Source organism: Rhea pennata, chromosome 1 (assembly GCF_028389875.1).
Source record: "Rhea pennata isolate bPtePen1 chromosome 1, bPtePen1.pri, whole genome shotgun sequence".
NCBI classification, from domain to species: Eukaryota; Metazoa; Chordata; class Aves; order Rheiformes; family Rheidae; genus Rhea; species Rhea pennata.
Genome location: NC_084663.1, coordinates 42932995 through 42954711, shown reverse-complemented (window position 1 = coordinate 42954711; position 21717 = coordinate 42932995). Strand labels below are relative to the sequence as shown.

Below are 21717 nucleotides of genomic sequence, written 5' to 3'. Positions count from 1 at the left end.
TCAAGTAACAGAACATGTCTGAAAGAGAAGTCCTTCTTGTATTTGGGGATTTATCAGATTGTTGACAGAGAACTCATCATTTGCCTGAATATTCAGTAAGAACTTGTTCTGGCCTTCAAATTGTTGTTATGGGAGTGTACTTAAATTGGTCAATGCTCAAGGATCAGTCATTTCAGGTCTGAGGAAGTCTGCAGTCCTGAGAGAAATAATCATGTTCTGTGAAGAAATATTACTCTTTTTTCATACTTAGTTCTCTGTTTGTGGCAAAATATGCCTGGACGAGGCTTTCTGCCCACTGGATACAATTACAATATATCAAAAATTCCTGCTTTCTATATATTGCACCTTCAGAAGTTCATAGCAAAGCTCTTACCTTCGAAACGTCGGGGAGGCAATATCTGGGTATTTGGATCCTGGCTGCCTAAGTCCTGGGGTGCCAGAGGCGCTCGCTGAAGTTGGGCTGGATTTGGGGGAACTTGACAATGAGACGCTCTCAGAGTCAGACACAGCCACCTTCTCCTTTTCCTTGTCTGTCTGATTGATGGTGACGGGACTGGATCGCCCGGACCCAATCTTGCTCGGCTCTCGCAGTTTGGTGGCCGCAGCACCCGCAGACTTGCTGCTGACGTTGGAGTCGATGCTGCTGGTGCTGGATCGGTGGCCGCCTCTGCCAGGGATCCCACTGCCGCTGGACTTTGACGGGCGAGGCAAGCTTCGATACTGCAGAGTGGTCTTTGAATTCACATGCAAGACACCATCATCCTGGTTCTGGGAACCATCTAAGCTTGTTTTCCGCCCCGCATTGGACTTCCCACTGATGGCTGAAGATTTGGGCATTTTTCCTAGAGTTGCTGACCCACTTGTGATAGTCGCTCCACTTGTGGTGATTATGGTAGAAGATCCCATCCCAGACTTCTTGAATCCAAAGGAGCCAGTAGCTGTTGATCGTCCAATACCAGAGGGAGGTTTTTTTCCTTCATCACCACTACTTTTTCCAGCATCCGATGGAGAGCGCTGAATGGAGGCTCCTTTCAGGGGAGTTTTCACTTTCTCTGAAGCTTTTGCATCATCTGTTTTTCCTAAATGAAAGTATATTTTAAAAGGTCATTTGGACTTGAAGCTGTAATGTCTCAATATCTAATTGTATCACTATACAGTTAAAGATCTCAAAATGAGTAAGTACACAACAGAGAAACTGCTCTAAGAAAGCAGACCAATTTAGGAGTCTTTAGTCCCCTGTCAGCAGTAAGTAGCAGGTACAATACATTACAAATAACCATAAAATATTAAAACCCTGAAATTCTCCTGAGAATTTCTAGTTTCATAGTTAGCAGGAGAGCACAGAAGAAGAAAATGCTCCAAGTCAAACTATAAAGAATTTTACAAGGTTTTTGTTAGTAGTATTTCTATATGTAAGGAATAACATTTGAAAACAAAACACAATATATAATTAACATTTTCAGAAGTATGACATTACCTATGCATGTTGAAATTAAGAGTACTTATTGAGTACTTTGTTTTTCATTGATTAAATTTTCTTTAACCTAACTTTGTTCTGTTGTTAGTTACAAAAATTATCAATGAGATTATGATGTCATGGCATGAACAAATCATAACCTTCTTGGTCTGTAACAATATCAATTATATGAGTTAATAATCTTTGGTATATTTGCAAGGTTTTTGATTTTCTGAGAGACTGTTTTCAGTACTACACAGACACATATCTAGATCATATTTTTACACAATATTATTGTGACATTCTTAAAAGTCTAGATAAGATATCCTGTTCTATCTTATTTTCTTATTTTTACCAACAACTTTTCAGAGACAAAAAATGCCATTTCTCATTGGATTTGTCTATTCTAATTTCCCTTGTTTCTATTGTATGCTCCTAATAAGCACAAATATTTAGCATATCAAAGTATTTATTTCACACTTGCAGTGATTACAGAAGGTTTGTAGGTGGGCGGACTAATTTGTATTACAGAATCAAATAGTTGTAAAGAACAACAGCTAGAAGTCAGCAGTAAAATACACTCCTGTACTTATGTACATAGTGCATGTGTTATCGTACACAAAAACATAAACACACCAAGATATAGATCAAACTCATACAGTGTGAACACCTGGACTATTATGCTATTCTTAAAAAAGTAAAGCCTCAGCTCTGTGTTGCACAGGAGCTGCCTGCTCATCTTCAGCAAAGCAGAAGACCCTAGGAAACAGATTTGTTGTGCAGGAACCCTTGCATGAGCTTCTTCCTAATAACCCTTACTGGGGTGCAACTCTGAGTCTGTACGACCACTCACTGCTGCAATGATCCTCAGGGCAGGGTCTTATAAATGAAAGTCAGACCAGTATTCAGCAGTCCAAAGTAGGAAGATGGGAAAGTTGTTTATAAAGTATTTTAATTTATTCTGAGATGTTCTGTGTTAGCTATCTTTCAAACTAAGGGCTTGTACATGCTTGTGAAGTATTCTGCCAGAACAGGACAAAGTGCTAGGAAATGTCCTACAAATGAGCAGTCTTTTCCCTAGTAAAATGATGGACTAGATTGTCTTAATAGGGATGTTTTACATTAGTTTTTGATTTTTGTTTTCAAAAGTGGTTTGTAAAAGTGTCCACTCCTTCAGAGAGGCCTTTTTCAGAAGAAGATAAAAAATCATCTAGCACTGATGAAAGACTGTAAAAAAGGTTTTTTTTACAATTTTCATTTCTTAACAGTAAAGTACCTATAGTATCTGGAATGTGATAATTTAATTTTTGTTCAAAAACACTCATTTTACATCCTCTGATTTGACTCTTTAAGCTTTTTATCTAAGCTTTGAATCTTTGCCATTTCTACATGTGTTCAATCATCAAAGGTACAGAGTTTCAGAGAACAAAGATAAGGAAGAGATGAGTCCAGAAACTGTTTTACGAATTCCCTAATACAAGCTGACTTACTCTAATCATAATAAAATAAAAATACCATCACAGTTTATGTTATGGATACATTCCCGTATGATTAATAAATTATTAGTATGCAGTGTAGCAAATTAACAGTTACCGAAATGAGCAAATTAGAATATTATGATAATCTTGGCTCAGAATCGTTTATGATAATAACTACCAGTGTGTTTACAATTCTGCTACCAATATTCCCCATATCTATCACACACTTAAAATACCTATTAATTATATTTAACCCAGTAAAGATTCCTTGCTCCTTATAAAAGAAGTCTAAACATAAAGCCTTTATTTTTAACGCTGTAATCCAACTACAGAAGTTTCCTACCCGGGGTCTTGAGAGCACTGGTTCCAGCTTTGTGCCTGGATTGAGTTGCTCCTACTTGTGCAGTCATGCCTCTCCTCCAGGATCCGGTCTGTGAAACAGAGAGAGATGCTTTCTGCCCCCCCTTGTCCGACTCTTCAGACAGCCCCGAGGGGAGGCCTTTCCATTTGCCACTGCTGTCTATGCTGCTGTCAAAATCCTCCTCTGGCTTCTTCAGTTCTTCAGTGCTGCCCCAAGTTTCGCTGTCTGTAACTGAGCGTTTCTCCGAGTCAGTCTTCAGCTACAAGAGATTTGGATCATAAGAAATGGTCAGTCTCATCATCCTCAGTATTTGCTGATTTCTTAACTCCCAAGAGGGGAGGAAAATAAAGCATATTGATTTATTTGTATGAAGTGCCATGAAAACTTCTCTTCTAAAACATTAGTATCCTTGTGCCAAAAATTTAAAAACATTCTCATTTGGGGAAGACATTTTTTTTTCTTTTTTTTGCAACAGATTTAAACCCTTTCTTTCATAAGTTAGAATGAAGTGAAACATAACTTACTTCTTTAATTATCAGCAGTAAACCTTACTGTCCCTCAACTCCCTACAGATTTTACAAATGAATCACTGCTCTGGAAGGTTTAACTTAAAACCTTGAATGGTAGAGTTCCTAGATATACTGCTAAAATCCCCGTGGTCTCATTTCTGTTTTTCCCCACCCAAACTTTCCATTTATTAAATTAGGAATATTACCTGACTAACACTGAGTACATTATACCACCAGTGAGAAAGGAAAACATCTTAAGCGAAATTATCAGCGCTACAGTGGCTTTTCTGCCAGTTTGCCTCCACTGAAAACAACGTTTCTGAACAAGAATGGAAACTGTCCCTCTAGCTAAAGCGGCTAGTAGAGAGCTGGAAGACAGCCTTATTAAGCACTAGCACGCTGGAGAGGTGAAGGTGAGAGGGTAACCAGATGGGCTGACACTTCTTCAGAAACCCAGAGGCCGGTGGAAGACACCGTGGGAGGAACTAGCACCCCTGCAGCATCTGTTTTCCTCCGCAGTGTGCCGATGCAGGGTGTACGGGAATGCTGCAAGGAGCAGGCCAACGAGACAGGCAACACACCAGCTGGGGAAGCAGCTTAAATAGGAGGGTCAGAGGCTGATCCTACCTTCTGTGTTTCGACAAGACCTCTGCTCCTTGTGCTGACAGGCTGTTTGTTGTAACCCTGCCTCCTTTCTTTCCCTGCAAACACTTTACCTCCGTCTCAAGCCTCATTTGCCCATCATCTTCTCATCGGTCCTGTTCCCCTCATTCTTCCTTTGCCTCTTCATTTAGTTAACTTACCTCTGCCCTTCTTTAAGAACAGAAAGCGGTGATGCTGTCAGGTCACTCATTACACTCATTACTGCTCATTACATCTGCAATTGCCATAGTGCTGCTCCCCCTACAGTCAGTCTAAGCAGGGCTGCAACCTGAGTCACATTTGGCAGAGGACTCTACTATTCCATGTGTCCACAGCTCCGTCTCCAGAGAGACCCCTTCAGGGTTGTTTCCTAGGCACTGCTGTCATACTGATTAGATGACTGGCAGAATAATCAGTTGCTGTTTACATATTTGTCACTTATAGAGTACAAAATGCAAAAGCTCTCTGCACTTTTCATGATTTCACATGTGATCTGGAGAGGGTTGTATGGATTCTGTGTAAGGTTCAATAGGAAAAGAGCCTAAGCAAACATCTAAACAAATGCTGCAAGATCCTTCAGAAGAGCGTTTCCATTGGTGTTATTGTTACAACATCTACATTTTTTCCCAGAACTTTTCTCATAAATGAACACTTATAAACACATAGCTATACACTTTGAAAGTAAACAGTATCATTTCCAAGAAATGTCAAATACAATACTTTCTAAAAGCCTCTCTTCACCATTGTGGGGCCTGTAAAGTGATGTCGAGTCTCTTTTAATAAGAAAACAACAACAGCAAAATATCCAATTTCTGCCTGAGGATACATGCTGCCTGCACTGCTCCAATCACTTAAAAAGACTGCAAAAGGGATCGCTGAGCACACTCTCTGCAAGAGTATGTTCACCACCTGGAGAACAGTTGGCAAAATGCTTGCATATTGTGCTCATCACACTTGCTAGCTGGGTTTGCAGGCCAGCCTGGAATACACTACCTTCTGATTTATTTACTTTGGTGTGAAAACTAAAGAAGCTCTGCTCCTCGCTTTCACAACATAAAGCAACCCTGGCAGAAAAAAAAAAAAAAAAAAAAAAAAAAAAAAAAAAAAGCAACACTGGAACATACTCTGTAACCTCTGTTCATCACAGAATAAACTGCAAGTGGCATCTGGTTGATTATGCAGGACCTTTCCACTGAAGAGGAAAATTCAGAAAGAGTTAAACAGTCAGCTTGAGATTTCCCAGTTATGTTAACGACGATGCAGTAGAACAAGTAAGCTAGGACCAGCTGGCCATCACTGCTGACACGAAAGGAAAGAGGCTGAACTCCACTTCATAACTGTAAGAGACACTGATAGGGTGGGAAAAGCAAAGGTAAAAGCTGAAGAATGCTGCCATCCATGTGAGTACCCTTCTAGGAATATAGCACAGGTCTGAAATTTGTCCTGGAGCTCCTGCTACAAATTAAAGTGACCTCCATTCCCAAGATGACTTTATTTTCCCATTCTCTGGGGCAAATGACAAACATGTTTTTCTCATATTGACAGTTTGTAGTAATGTTCATCACAGTTTGCAGTAATGTACATCTACAAAATAGACCTCTGAACTGCGCACACTGGCTGCCTGCAGGAGTCTGAAGAGAATTCAAGGTGTCAGTCTTGAGTCCGCAATATTTAACATCAAATCACTGGAGACACCAACTCTTCTCCTATGCTGAGTGTTCAAACTTGAAATTCCTTGCTGATGAACAGTAGACAACGTGGCAACGAATATTTCACAGCTGGGACTAACTTACCCCTCCCTTTTTTTTAAGGAATGTAGGCCTGTTAATATTCTGTCTTTTCACCACTTGCAAACAGAAGGAGGGGAGCTGGGAAGAAATGCTGGGGTGCCTGCAGAAGAGATACCAGAGAAACCCAGCAGAAGAGAGAAGTTCTTTCTTTCATTGTAGGTGTCCTCAAAGGAAGTGGAGCAGCAAATTATCCATGACTCCTAATTAGCGATATTCCTATTAGTCACTCTCTCTTCTTGATATAAATGGGAGAACAGATGCTCTGCACCTATGGGCTCACTTCTTCAGGCTCTTTTCTCCCAAAGGAGAGAACAGGAAAATGACATTACACGCTGTGTATAATTTCTTCCCTGACTTGTTTCAACTCATGGCAGAAAACTTACCTGAAATTGCACCACATGTTGAAAGAGATAGCCACTCCAAATGTGATAAAGTGAGTAGAAAAGCACCCACCACTGAATTAGTCACACTGTGCTTTTTGTGTCATGGCAAGGTTCATCGGCTGCCAGCAGCCCGGGGAGCTGCAGGGGGTCCCAGTGGCAGCAGGGCAGTGCCCCACAGCCAGGGCCCATGTCACCACCCCAAAAGGGAGCAGGGCAGCCAGAAACAGCTCCAGCTTTGGGCATCAGGCACTGCCACGAGGATAGGGCCAGGTTGAGGCCAGGTGAGTAGTCAGCCTGCAGGTCAGCATCTGGATCAGGCCCAGTAAGGGCTACCAGGGTCAGGCATGGTCCTGTGATGGCCAAGCAGGCAATAGGGACAAGTGCAGGACCTGTTCAGATTAGGAAGTCAGTCTGTGGGTCAAGGTTGAGGCCCAGATCAGAAGGTCCATGGCCAGGCACAAACATGGTGGTGACGCAGCAGGAGAGGTAGCTCAGGTGGGGACCAAGCAAAAGAATCTCAGCTGAAAAGAGCTGCCACAGGACAGCAGGTCAGCCCTGCCTGCAGCCTCCCCGCAGCGTGTCCAGGAGCCTGTCCCCACAGTCACCAGCGGGACAGTGGCCAGCCACAGCTGCACTATCGCTTAGCAGGCCCTCAGCCCTGGCAGCCAAACCTCTAGGAGGGAGGATGCCTTTACATTTCATTTACTGAAACGCAGTGATTCTTGCATGCAAATGTAATAGAGGAGCTTGCAAAACACAGTATTTCATTTGTTTTGGAGTCATTATTACTAAACTGTTTTTTTCTCCCCTGTTAAGCTGCAGATTTGTGGAGATATTGCAAGAGACAGCAATGAAAAGCTACTTACCTGGGCATGAGTGTTCTTTCTTGAAGAGGCAGTTATATTGGAATAAGAGCTGACAGATGATGTGGTGTTCAAATCATCTGTGCTGAGGTTATCAAGAGTGTCGCTGAGGCCACTACTAACTGAGCTGCTGTCATCCCAGCTGTAGAGAAAGGAGTAAATCTACTTTACATACTGCATGTCAATAGGCAGAAAGTGTCTGAAAATCAATAGATGTTACTATTTCTTCCTCAAGAGGTTTACCAGAAAACCTTCCATAGTATTTGCTAACGTACAATGAACATTGGCTTTCAAATCTTTTAATTAGTATTTCACTCATTGTCAAGTGGTTGCTTGTTCAATTAATGAAAGACCCAGACGCCTTTTAAAAATTTAACACAAGATCTAAGAAAGCAGTAGAATAAGTCTATTAAAAGTGTAAGTTATTAAAACAGGTTGTTTCATGCTTCACAGCTAACACATTCAGTATACTGACAGGGAAATCCATTAAACCTAACTGGTATTGTGAACCAAAGCATTTTTAATAGCTTGGAGAACATTAATATATTTCCAGGCCACAGAAAAATAAAAGGAATCTCTCTTCTGCAGTCCAACGAACTGTCAGTCAGGAAGCTGGTATTTCCAACAGTTTTATTTTCTTGTCTTTAGCTTTTGTCTAGTGAGCACAATGTCATCAAAACAGGATTCCTTGACATTACAGTCACCAGAGTTGATATCACAGAGAACGTGTTATACATCTCTTAAGAGACAGGCTGTCATCTCTTCTGCTTTGGGAGATTTATGCTGAGGATGTAAATTAGAAAAACGCTACTTTTATAGACATGTCGTTCACCTATTCTCATAAAAAGTCTTGTTTCTTCCATGGAAGAGAGGTTGATGGGTGTCTCTCATATCATTCTCTACACAAACGCTTCTTCATAGCTTTACATTATGACCCTTAGTTTATTGACATTTGGGAGAAAGTCTAAGTAACAACTTACACACAACACTACAGCAGCATACTCCCAGTTTTGCTGCACCTCTATCTGTTAATCTTGGTCTGAATTATTCTCAGGAGGGTGAGTTTGAAAAATATTCACTTTATCACTTGCAGTGGGATTCACCTCCTATAGCTTTAGCTACATAAAGTTAGGTGTGTCATTTAAGCTATCTGTCTAGGTGCTGTCTATAATCAATAGAATGAAGTAGGCTTCTCTAGGAGCCTGTTCTAAAATATATTCCAGATTTGCAGCACAAATTGTTCACTGGAGGTGCCTCTTCCTCTCTTCTCCTCTCTGAGAGAAGAGAGGATTGATTAAGCCTATTCTAACCATGTAACTTCTAGAGAAACAAAGCCCAGTGACATAGATGTGGACACCAGTAAAGTTGAAAACACAACAGATACTACTGGAATACCCTTGTTTTGTTGTAGCGTATTTCATGAGCTGCCTTTTCGGTCATATTCTACAATTTCAAAAATAAGGATCTAAAATTCAGTACAACAGTCTAATTAAAGCTGAATACTACTACTAGTAGTCATTCAGAACAAACAAGGAAAATTCTTGTGAAACCGTATTTTACATATGGTGTTTTGGGAGGTTAAACTCACTTCTCACTTAAGAAAGTCATAATAACAGTGACTGCGAACTGCATGCTACAAAATGTGTTCTGTGATGCACCGGGAAGTTCAATGCTCTAGTCTTGTATCATAGCAACTGCAGCAGACATCACTTTGGTTTTGCTAAAGGTAGAAAATCACATTAGCAAGTGACCTCAGTGACAAGATAAACATATTTCAGAGGGCAAGAGCTTATTAGAGTACTGTGCTTTCCACTGTTTAGTACATGACTACAAATAAATACATCTTCTGAAACATTACCAGCTAATATATATATGAGTGATTCCAGAATACAGTTTCATATCTGAGCAATTACAACCTCATATCTTATAGATCGTCCACATTCATCTAAGAACCATCTCTGAAGCAGCAGTCATTTACACTTTCTGCATTTTTCACTGCCTAATGTGATAGGGAATTTCACAGATGCTAAAAGCCATTATTCAAATGTTACGCACTACGCAGGAATATACTTTGGACAACAGTGTTAAGACTGACAAAAACATAAAAATTTTTAAATGTGGATAGGTTTTAGAAAAGACAATATGCCCTTATTGAAAGATATTTTAAAAATAGAAAAAATATATAAAGCCAGATCCAATATATATTGGGTACTTTCACAGTGCTGAACATTTGAAGTATGGAATTCATGTCTTTAACACTTGACTTACAGACATTTCCTGGGTCTTCTCTAAGAACTTGTGGACAAAGTTCAACATCTAATTCTCTTTCTTCATTTTTTCTTCTTTATTTTATTCCCTTCTAATCTTTGTTACCTAATTTTATTCTCACATATCTCAGTAAGGAGTTTCAAATGTTCTCATTTCTGCAATAATTTTTACAATTCACAAAATATAAACACAGAATTTATTTTCTACAGCACAAGTTTCCAGGCAAAAATGACTACGTGGATCATGTTTCCAATCTATTATGGCTTCTTTGCGATACACATTCATCACATCTCACTCACCAGTGGATTATTAATAGGTTCTGGAAATACTCATGGTCATCTTGTAAGATATATAGAAGATTAATCTGACACCTCCACTACTGACTTTTTAGAGTCATCACTATATTTGCCTGGATTATTTTTCTCTGATGATAGGTGCTCAAGGAGTTTTCTAAATTTGGGGGGGGTCATACCCCCAAATTTCTGCTTATATGCAGCCTGCCTGTAAAAACAGAAGCATTTCGAACTGCTTTCTTTTGTGTATGACATTCTTCTAAGGATTACTGGAGAAATTGATTCTCACTTCATAAAATGTTTTGCATCATCACTTTGAAAAATACATAGCAAAAAATAGAATAGTCCTACAGAACAGACTACATCAGTCATCTTCTCAGCAATGAAGATTGCTCTCTTGTGCTTATTTTAGTACATTGCCTATAGTTGTTCTAACATTTTCATGCAAATAAATCTCTTCTTTTTTGGTACATACTATTTGCATCTTTTCAGCCCTGTCTCCCTATGTCTAGACAACATACTTGCTAGGAGCTGAGTTAATCTAATTTCTGGATGAGGAAGCATCCTCATTTATAATTTGGGAAACTTCTTGATGATTCATATTCAGTTGTTCTTGTAACTATCCGAGATACGACAAAGGACCTTGGTAACATCAGATGTGCATTTCCTTGAGACTGAAAACCAATTTTTATTAATTGGCAGCAAATTCTTCCTGTAACTTTTCTTGTTCCAATATTCATTGTCAAACTGATACTAAGGGACTTTATATAGGCTTTGAGTATACGAAGATCTATCTTTCATTTTCATTTTATCTTTCATTTATTTTTTTCTTTTTCATGCATCTTACACGGATTATGACAGGTCAGGTTACCACTATCTATTTTTTAATACCTCGCTCCAATCCCTATTATAAAGCCACCTTTCAGCTACTAATAACTTTGAAAAAATCAGCTGATTTGTTTCTTGTTGGGTGTCAGCGTCAGGCTGATTTCTTTAATGGAAAATTTCAGTAGACACAGTTCTGCTTTTTGAGAGAATAAGGCTAAGAGAAAAAAATGCCTTGTTTTGACAAGTTCCAGCAGCCTTTTCTTTGAGAAACTCTAAGATCCCATGAGGAGCTGGAGAAGAATCTTGAAATTTAGCAAGACGTAACTTCTTCACATTAAGGATGTACATTTCGCTGTTTCTGGAGAAAACACCCTCAAATTTGGCTAATTCACACATCTCTTCAAAATCCTTTTGCAGATGCCTCATAGAGACTTTCTAGGCTTTTTGCGGCTACCTGCCCAAGTTTCTAATCTAGCCAGGCAGGTGTCAGGTCAGCTCAGGCTGATGAGGGCTCCTGAGTTCTAGGTTCAAATCAGCAAACTGAAAGCAAGTAATAACCCAGCAGGCACTTAGCTCATTGTGAATGTAGGCAACAACACAGTTTTTGATTAAACAATTACCTACTGTTTTTTTTTTTCTCTAGGAATGCTTCATTAATTTAATGCTCATAAGAGGTCTGCTCTTCTGGGAATTATTCTGAATTTTGTATTAAAGCAAGCAGCCTTCATTCATTTGTTATAGAAGCTGAAAGACTTCTGTAACAAGGACTATATGAAGGATGATTGAAGCCCCTGGTGTACCAGATGCATCCTACAAGATATTAGGCGACTGCATTAACCAAAATTTTTAACAAACTGAGCACTAACACTAACAAACTGAACACTTTTAATAAACTGAACATTTTATTCAGAGCTTACCATCTGACTTACAAAGATGCTACGTATGCAGATGCATGCTTTGACCATAGAGTGTGCTGTATAAAGATATATACTCTTGAAAATTAGTTCACTAATATCTTGAACTGTGCGTCAAAAAACAGTAGCTATTTTGTGGCCACTGTGTCATAATCTTTATCCAGAAATATACCTCATGCTCCTTGAATTTGCACTAATATCACCAATATTCTTTCCATTCAGAACATTTGTATTTTATGCTTTCTTTGACACACTAGTGTGACTATCAGATCATTCACTCTAGCCAAACCTCATCCTCTTCTACCCTGGCTCATTCAAATCCTAACACTCCTTACCTGTTCTGAAGCCAGAAGTTATATTCCTACTGAAGAAGACAACCACTTCCAAATTTTCTCTAATTGCACAAGGTGGCTATGAATACCGTACAAATCCCAGTGCTCCAGGAATTGCTCCAAACACTTCACGCAAAATTCCAACCACTTGGTCATATAAACTATACCATGAAGTCCAGCAATCCACACCTTGCTTGCTGTCCACACGACTGGTTAGTCTCCAGTCTCACTCTTTGTCTCATTTCATTAGTGAGCGACACTGGAAAGATCTCTCCATAATAATCCTCTCATTGACCTTTCTACCTCCTAGTCATTCTAGAAATAGTAAGGTGTCTGAAGTCAAAATACCCAGTGCATAACATCAGTATGTGGAGTCGAGCAAAGATTATAAACATATTCCCAAAAGGATTCCCTCAAATGGAAAGATAAATTGCATTCAGCTGTGCTCATGACACTTCTGTGTTTGCTTTCCGCAAGTATTTAAAGTTTTCTTTGCTTGGAAAAAAATCCAATTTTAAGTTCACACACTCAAGTATTTGAACCAAATGTGAAATATTTTATAAGGAATAAGATATTATTTAACACAGCAGGCCAGCAAGCAACAGAGCTCTGGGGCAAAGAAGCAATGAAATAAGCCAGATAATATTTGACTAGACTCTGCCTAACGAAGATCTGTAAAAATGTGCAGCTATTTTTCCTGAATGTTTTGAGTAATGTCTGAAAATACCAATCAGTAACTATGCACTGCATTGGGAGAACAATGCATACTAAAGGTACACAACACGGGAAAGAGATACTAACAGTTTGTGTTAGCTCCATGGATACCTAAAAATATTCTCCTTCCACCGTACTTGCGTCAGAAAATCAAAGCAGTCTCTAATTGGAGACAAGACACAGTAGAGCACACTACCACAGTCACTGATCCCTCCAGACTGACTGTTTCTATTTTCGGCACTTTCCTACAAGTTCTTAAACTTGCCAGATCAGTGAAGTCCACCATACTGATAAGCTGTGTCATTGCCTAGAATCTGCTTCAACATCGGAGTATTTTTGAGAGTATCTCCAGTCTAAGTGGCCTAAGTAAACAAATGAGAAAGCTTTTCACAAGCAGATCATCAGGCTTATAAAGGTAGCAAGGCTCCAATCAATACGCTGTCAAGTCTGCTGGAAAACTGTGGTTGCTCCAATGCACCCAGCCCTTGGCACATTTGCACATTCCTGGCAATTTCTTTTTCCCAGTTATTACTGAATCCTGCACGCAGAAGCAGGAACTTCAGCTAGCAAGAGCTGAGTATACAGCTCTAGGAAACAAAAACTAAACCAAAAAGCTTTCCTCTTGAAGTATTTGTTTAATCAAAATAATTGTTCTATGCAAAGAGGTTTGTAACTCTGAAGGAAAAATAGCACTGTATTAGTCACAGGCTTTGTACAGCCCACGAAGGGCTTTAGACCTCACCAGTAGCCCTAAGATTTATGGAAGTCATGCTCAGGAGTGAGATCCTTAGTCACATTCCTGGTAATGCAACTGGAACTCACATATCCTACAAGGACTTGTATAGAGGTCATAACGTACGGATTTGGGATGCAGGGAATCTGAACAAACACATTTAGCACAGCAACCTTTTCTTGCTTTTTACAGCAACTCTAAACTTTTGAAACATGGCAGAAGGTCTCTAGATCCTTCATGACCACAGTGGGTTCACACACGGAAGTACCCATGTGTATTTCTGCAGCTCAGAGAAAGATCTTAGAGGATAAATTGGATAACCGAGACCATGACAGAAAGGTAATTCAGGGCTAAAAGAAAACTCAGCTCCTGAGTTTGGTGTGTACCTGAGGATCTGCAAAACCCTAGCAAGAACAGATCACAAAGCCGACCAGTGAGCTGTTACTCGCTTCCTGTGACTGCACACAGCTGGCCAACTTGCATGACTGCGTCTTCAGATGATCCAAGTGTCCGTGTCCCTCTCTTAGAGCCACTAGACGGCTCTACAGTCATTCATAAAAACACCAGAGGTACGTGAGAAACGAAACACATGCGATTGCTTTGATTAGTATAGCCTACTCTCCTGTTTGGCAAATGAACTGCTGGTACGCTGCTCTGTTGCAGCGGATAGGATTGGGACACCCTCATTTATACCACACAATTACTTAAACTAGCTCATAGTACCATAAAAAAAGCAAACTCCCCAATCTAGCCACCTGAAGTGGCTGCAACCTGCAGTGTATGAAGAGCTGAGTCACTGATGTAGTTCTGCTAAGGATATTTAAATTAAATGTGATTTAGAGAATCAAAGTTTGGTATCTAATTGCAGTCATGCAGTCAGCAACGGCAGGTACATACAGTGAGTACAGGAGAAAAGACTGGAGAGAGATGAGGTAGAGTACTTAAACTAGATGCCTACAGTAGAAAGCTTCAACCTGATACACCTTTCCCTATCCTACTTGCACAGGTAATTTGTGGAAAAAGAAGACAGAACCCCTTTCCCACCAGTCCATGCCAATAATGTCTATAAACCAGGGAGGACAAGGCACACGTCAGCCTCCTCTATGCACACTCCCTGGAGGTGGATGTTGCTTCTCCACAGTGCACCAGTAAAGTGAATATTAACATGCAGTCTTGACTGCTGCTATGAACCATCCTTTCTGAAGCTTGCATTTCAGGACATATTCCAGGAGAGCAAGGAAAGATTTATTCTAAAATAAAGACTTTAGAGCTATTCCCTTGATTGACTTTTGAGAACAGAAATGATCTCTTAGTTCATTAAGAAGAAAGGACAAGAAAATAATTGGACTGTTTTACCAAAAGCAACTTCTCACTAGTGTGCCAATATATCAGCTTACAAACTTTCTCCTTCAAAGTTCAATTCATTAGGAATTAATCCATTTTAAATCTTTTACTGTGAACTCAGCTGCTCATTATTCATAAAACAGCTACACTGACCCCTCACAGGCAGATTCAAGATGGCACAGAATTCATAAAATCAATACTTTGTTTCAATCCACAGACTGTAAGAGCAAAAGACCAGGCCCTGAATCAAACCAGAAAATTGTGGGACCTATAAATTTCATTATCGCTATTCTACCCTCATAGCTAAATGAAAACATAGTCCATTGGACTCATACTTCACTGCCTTTTCCTCAGCAAGTGTAATGCATTACCTGTCATTCCTACGTAAGGCAACCACTGAAGCATTAATTCTGAATTACTTTGGGGTCATTGATAGAAAACCATGATATGTATATTTCAAAACGGAATTATTCTGCATATTCTAAGGGAAATTGTTTACAATTATAAAGAACAGCAATGCATTTATGGATCTGCTTTCATGCAGCATCTTTGCTTTGTGAGGATTTTTATTTCATGTTTGAGAATTTTTTTAAGAAGATTCAGTTAGAAAATTATATCCTACCAATTACTTTTAGCCCAAGAATACAATTAGAGTAAAATGCATTTTTTTTGCAAGGTCAACGTATTTCCACATTTCCTTTTCTAAGCATTTATTAGATACTTTAAGAAATAATTTGATTTCAGAGCCAGAAGGAAAAAAAACGAATTGATGGAAGATTTACCCTTTTAATGATAATTATATATACCTTGTAAAACCTGGATAACCACAGCTCAGGACTAAGTCCTTGCCAGAACCCTTTTTGGTTTCCACTTATTACTATATACTAAGCTTAATAGGGCATGACAGGGTTAGCAAGGAGTCATTAACTAGCTCTAAATTCATAGCTGAATGTATCAACAATGAAAAGAGGAAACTTTGCAAAATGAAATTTTAGGGAAGTGTTACTCAAATAAAATAATAAATATCTGATAGAAAAAGATGTTTAATTCCTGGAACATACAGTTTGTTTTGTGCATGAGGCGATAAACAGCATCCATTTTTAATTACACTTCAAACATTCTATAGAAAATAATAATGTATGGGCTGGAGCAAGATGTAAGGAAATAATTCCACCAAGAACTATTGATAATATCATAACAAACCAAGGGAGAAAAGCTTTTGATGGAGTTATCTTCCCGCTGCTGTTTGTTATGTTTTTAATACGCTGTTTGGATGCAAGAGCATGTTTACATTTTTCAAATGCAGATTCAGACAAGTTAATTAACATTAGTTGAATGGACAAATAAATAAATTACACTGCCTATAATGTTCTTCAAAAAATACAAAAGCAATATGGAACTTTACTCCCTGTTACCATACTACTGTAAGAAGCAAAAATGTCATTCTTTACTTTGTATGTGGTCAATTTGCATGCTGTAAGCGAAGAAAGAAAGCAAGCAGATCTTACAAGAATAACGAAACATCTCATGAGATCCACATTTGTATTTAAAGGGCCTAGCTTAAGAAAAATCCTATTAAAACCACCACCCCAAGCATCTTGTGATAAGCACAATTTGCCATTCGCCTTTGCAAATTGCCAGTCACAGACTGGGTTGGCAGTGAGGTACTGAGAAAAACCAAAGCTCTCTATTCAAACTTATCTTTACAGTATGCAAACAAAACAAACAGTTACCTCTGATGATAAGGGTTTAGAGGAGAACTCTTCCCAGTGATTACCTGCCTGTAAAGGAAACTCTGAAATTTGCTTTGGCTCGTGACAGGCGCTTGTTGCCCTGCTCTATCCTTGCTGAGGGTGGCAAGAGGCGGCAGAGAGGTACTACAACAGAATTGTTGTGTGCAATTTGTAATATAAATCTAAAAAAACAAATCTGTGATAAACGTAAGCAGTAAGTAGCAAGTCAGTGCCAGCCACCTCCCCTCCTGATCTCCTCGGTGCAGGCACTGCCCGACAAATCTACTTCCCCGCTGGCGTAAGGGGGTTGCCGAGCCTGGGCACGGGGCACGTGAACGCACCCGCGGAGCGGCGAGAGCCTTCCCCCGCCGCGTGCGTGGACAGCCAGCAAAGCCGTAATTTTGAAAGCACTGGATGAATTTTATCTCCAGACGCAATTGCAAGCAACGGGCTTCCAACCACAGGCCCTTGCCCGCTGCCGTTTTTCGCTGCAGGTCTCAGGACAGCCGTGCTTTGAAAGGGGGCCGGTTTGCTGAGTTAAACAACAAGTCGTGACGGTGGGAAAAGCAGCTGGTTTGATGGCCAAAGGAGTTCTTAGTCTTCCCCTTCCGAAGCTCGCTGAGACCTTGATCCACACCAGTATTTTCAGGTAACAGGGTAAGCCTATTATCTGAAGCCTAACAGGCTTGCTTATGGTAAGCATCCTGACAACAGTCTGTCAAGCAAATGACAAGTTTAACAGGACACAAAGCTGTTTCTTTTTCTATTTGTGTTTGCCAAGACTGTTCCCCTCACTTATTACTCATTTCCTAGGTGTTGCTGAGTAAGGACCCAGGTTACCACAGTAGCAGAAAGTATAAAGGGACATTTCATTGTTTCTGCATGACCTGATTTTTAGCATCATTTTGTATGGCACGAAGGCTTAACTGATGATACCTCCACACATCTGGCCTTCAGGCCCTTGCTCATCACTGTTGAAACTGCTAGCTGACTTTAATCAAACTTTGGAAAAAGCATAAGGGTTAAAAGACACTACACTTTTTAAGTCTCATTAAAATTGGGAGCCATGAAAGACAAAGACAAAGCAAAAGTGTCTATGCTAGGAAATGCGCAGCAAAAATTAATTATATCAGACACACATGATCCTGTACACAAAACCAGACTGCTTAAGTTTCATTGCTCCAAGGGAACACACTGCCATCACATGAGCGAATGCACATCCACCGCGTGATTAGGGATGCAGCATTTTTGGTCCGATGATGGACAGCTGAAAGATACATGTGCTTATGTCAGAAAAGGGTCTTGCCAATGAACGTAGGAAGAGCTCATTTACAGAACAATTAATTCAGGTTTCAGTCTAATCTTTGTCTATTTTTTTAGAAGCCTGCAGGAAGGAGGGTTGTGGAAAGCGAGTTGCAGACCAGATAAATTGTTTAGGTTTCTGGACTGTGACAAGGCAAAATATCATATGGATACAGAGCAACTCAGAAATTTTCAATCAAAACATATTTGACAAAACACTGCTTTCTGATTGAAATAGAAACACTTCACTATGTTTTCAAAAAGCACGATTTGCTAAAAGAAATTGAATAATTTAGGAATTCACTTTGAAGTTTCTGTCCATCAATATTTGCATTACCATGTTTGAATCAGAAGTAGTTAATTTTATGCACTGAGAAACCGGACACCTCATATAACAGGAACTGCAAAAATTCTTTTTATTTCTTGGTTTTCAAATGTTTTAATTTATTTTGATATCACAAACCATTACAGAGACTCTAATTAATAATAAAAAAGCACCTTTTTTTCTAAATCAAAGCACCTTCAGTGAAATATTATACTATATAACTGGTCAAATGAAAATTATGTACATAAAATAACAACAGACAACTTAAAATTGATGCCTGAAATAAAACTTTAAAAAGATGTAATTTCTCTTTTCTTAAATAAAATATATTTCCATTTTCCTTGTGACTAATTATAAGTACTTTTCACTCATACTTTACTGCAAAACAAAAATCAAAATATCAGTATTTCCACTGAAAAGAAACTAGTTTTTGACAAAATGGAAATGGATATGCAACCAACAATCGTATCTAACTGTGAAATTTCATGTATCCTAAATGTTTCTGCAGTCTTCTTTGTTACGATATCATGTAGTACCATGAAAGCATTGCTATATTCTGTACTGTACACAATTTCTTTTGAAAAATAAGAACACAAAGCTTTTAGAAAGTTGTAGTCCTTCCTCTGGATAACAGAATATTTCACTTGGCTGGGTTTTTTCTCCCCTAAAGTTCAGAGAAAAAGCACATTAAAAGTGTCTCTTGCAGCTGAAAAGGTGGCAGCACTAGGGTATCCCACCATGAGCTCTCTCTTTCAAATGGATGGAAGTACCCAAATTACTATTATTGCCAGACTGACTGAAAGAGAAAAATGGTGCTCATGAATTCAAGACAGTTTTGACACAGCTTGTCAGCACCGTGTGTATTACAGGTTTTATAAAGGGGGGGCCCATTTTAGTCTCTGACTTCCAAGCATCTTCAGCAGGAAAAAGCAGTGAACAGCATCCCTGTAAGTATATAAATAACCACCTCAGTGGATTTGCTACCTGAACATGGCAGGATTTACCAAATGTTTAACGAATTTGGTTCTGGACATTTCCCAGGGATCCTGGGGCGACCGGGGGGGCGTGCTGAGGTTGGCTCCGAGGGGCAGGAAGGAGATTTTTAGACTGTCACGGACAAAACAAGTGAGTGACAGTAGTAAGGAATCCGGCTGCAGATGCGTATGGGTACTTGAGGAATGTTAGCAGCACATATAAATAATAAATGGAGGAGCATGTGGCACGTGAGGAGCCCTGTCTGCTAGACCATCCATGCTAAGCACATGGCATCCTCCTGCCGGAGACAGGATTACCTACGGCGCACTGGTGGCAGGTCTCCTCCAGAGGGTATTCGCATTTCACTAAGATGCCAACGGCAGACATCAAAGCCACTTTAAAGCTCCCTCCAGACTGATGATTATATTGATATAGGGTTGCAATCAAGTCACATTTTCAAGCTTATCCTTGCAATTGTATGCATTATTAAATAACTTGAAAAATAAGAAAAGTAAGCTTACTAATCTTTGTTACCATCCAATAAAACACCTCCAGGCAAGCTACGAAAGTGGAAAATTTAATCTAAAATTATCAGGAAAAAATAAATAATGCATGCACGTAGAGCTTTTTCAATACAGTTTTTCCAAGGGAAAGGGGGAAAGAAATAGTGCAATGGGTGGGCTTGAAGCCTGAAGTCTCTCTGGAAGAGGAAGAAAAGACAAGACTAGAGTCCTATTTGACTCCTGTAAAGAGAACTAGAAATTAATACACTCATCTTGAATGTTGTAGAAAGCATTAGGATGCAGAGAAGACATCAGAAGACCAGATAGCAAAAGATTGTGGAAATATGATGGATTGCAGTGGGAAGGGACACCAACTTTCACATCCTGCATGAAAATAGGATGGATCTTACCTATAAAGGTCAGCACTCTAGACATTAGCAGGCAACAGAGAATTTGGAAAATCAGATTGCTGCATTTTCTCTACCCTTGACATATGCAGCTGAGATAAAGGGCACTACACAGAGCGCTCCACTGCCTGCAGCAATGACTAAGCCCCATGCAATTCTCAAAGAGAAAGCATGTTGCCTTTGAGTCAACATTCAAGTACCCTCTGTACTTATGTTTTACCTGAAATTGCCCTGTTCTCTCTCATTTAAACGAAAATTCAGACAACATTTGCTGTCTGACAGATCAGATAAAATTATCAGAGGTAGGAGAAATTAAAGGGCAGAGGATATTGCAAGCGAGAGAACAGGTTATGGCGGGTGGGAAACTCTACGGTAAACTTACTTCTTAAAATTGCCAACACATACAATAGGTACTGTTACTGATCAACACCTCTTCTGCAAATAACCAACGTGTATAATCAATAGTTTCATGCCTCCCAAAAAGTCTTTATTTCCGTTTCTAAACCCCAACATTTCAACTCCCAGGAAAGACGCAGAATTACTGGGATAAATCTACCTCACAAAGTCTCACAAAATCAATGTGTCCTTCCAATGGTTTCTATGGATTACATAAGAGACATCTAAACTCATATTGGGTAACAATGGAGGCTACTGTCCTAAGATGCTTTACAAATTTAACAACTAGGACCAACCGTGAGAGGAACAACTTTTATGTAAATATTTGCCTGCTAAGAAATAATCCAAGACTACCAGTTTCATTGTGCAGAAGAGACATCTGAGAAAAACACTGCTCCCTCTTGTCGATCATATTGCTTCGGTCACTACAAAGTCAGGCGAGCAGCAGGACCACGCAGGCAATTCTTAAATCATCTTACTGTTTTGTGAGGCTTTCCAAAGCAGGAGAAAAACAGAGCAAATGCAGTCACAGCACCTCTGACCTTCCTCCAATTTTTGCTAACTCACTGGCTTAATAAAGCAGCCTGCTCTCTCATCCTTCATTCAAAGCCCTGGTTTTCAGCTGGCGCCTCTCAAGGTTCCCGCTGCACCTAACAGAGCAGTTTGAACAATTCACTGCGAGCAATGTATAGTATTCAAGTAATCCCATCCTGCTTTTCTCATTGTGAGATGTTCACATACAGATGTTTTTTTACAAACATGCTAGTTTAACAAATGAGTTAAAATTGACTTTTAATAACTCTATTAAAACTGCTGATTGGAGAGAATATACACATACACTTTCAAAGTGAATTGCTCAAAGGCTACTCTAAATTCAACAGTAAAGCATGGTGTGTGGCCTTCCCATCACTTGCTAATGGTCCTCTTTCCCTGCTAGGGGACCCAAACTCCTTTCATTTACTAGATTCAGCCCATGTTAGCTGTTGGCTTCAAATACATTCTTCAGAAATACAGGCAACAATCAAAACGCCACTGGAATTAATGTCTGCAAAGAGTAAAATAAGAAGGTCCCTAACCAAAGTCTGAATCCAAAGCCAGTCAAAACAGCAGGCTCTAGGGGCCCACTGGCTTTTTATTTACTTACTCAAGCTTTTTTCTTTGCAAAAGT

The 21717-nt window shown here is 39.5% G+C and overlaps 1 protein-coding gene across 2 annotated transcripts in view; it reads right to left on the bottom strand.

The window, feature by feature from the left end:
• NAV3 (neuron navigator 3) overlaps nt 1-21717 on the bottom strand; it is a 411497-nt gene that overhangs the window by 61104 nt on the left and 328676 nt on the right. For both annotated transcript variants that reach the window (XM_062584755.1, XM_062584764.1), the window contains exons 12-14: nt 7486-7624; nt 3278-3554; nt 374-1079 (exon numbers count right to left, since the gene is read on the bottom strand). In XM_062584755.1, coding sequence (XP_062440739.1) covers nt 374-1079; nt 3278-3554; nt 7486-7624 — 1122 coding nt within the window. The remainder of the gene's footprint in view (nt 1-373; nt 1080-3277; nt 3555-7485; nt 7625-21717) is intronic.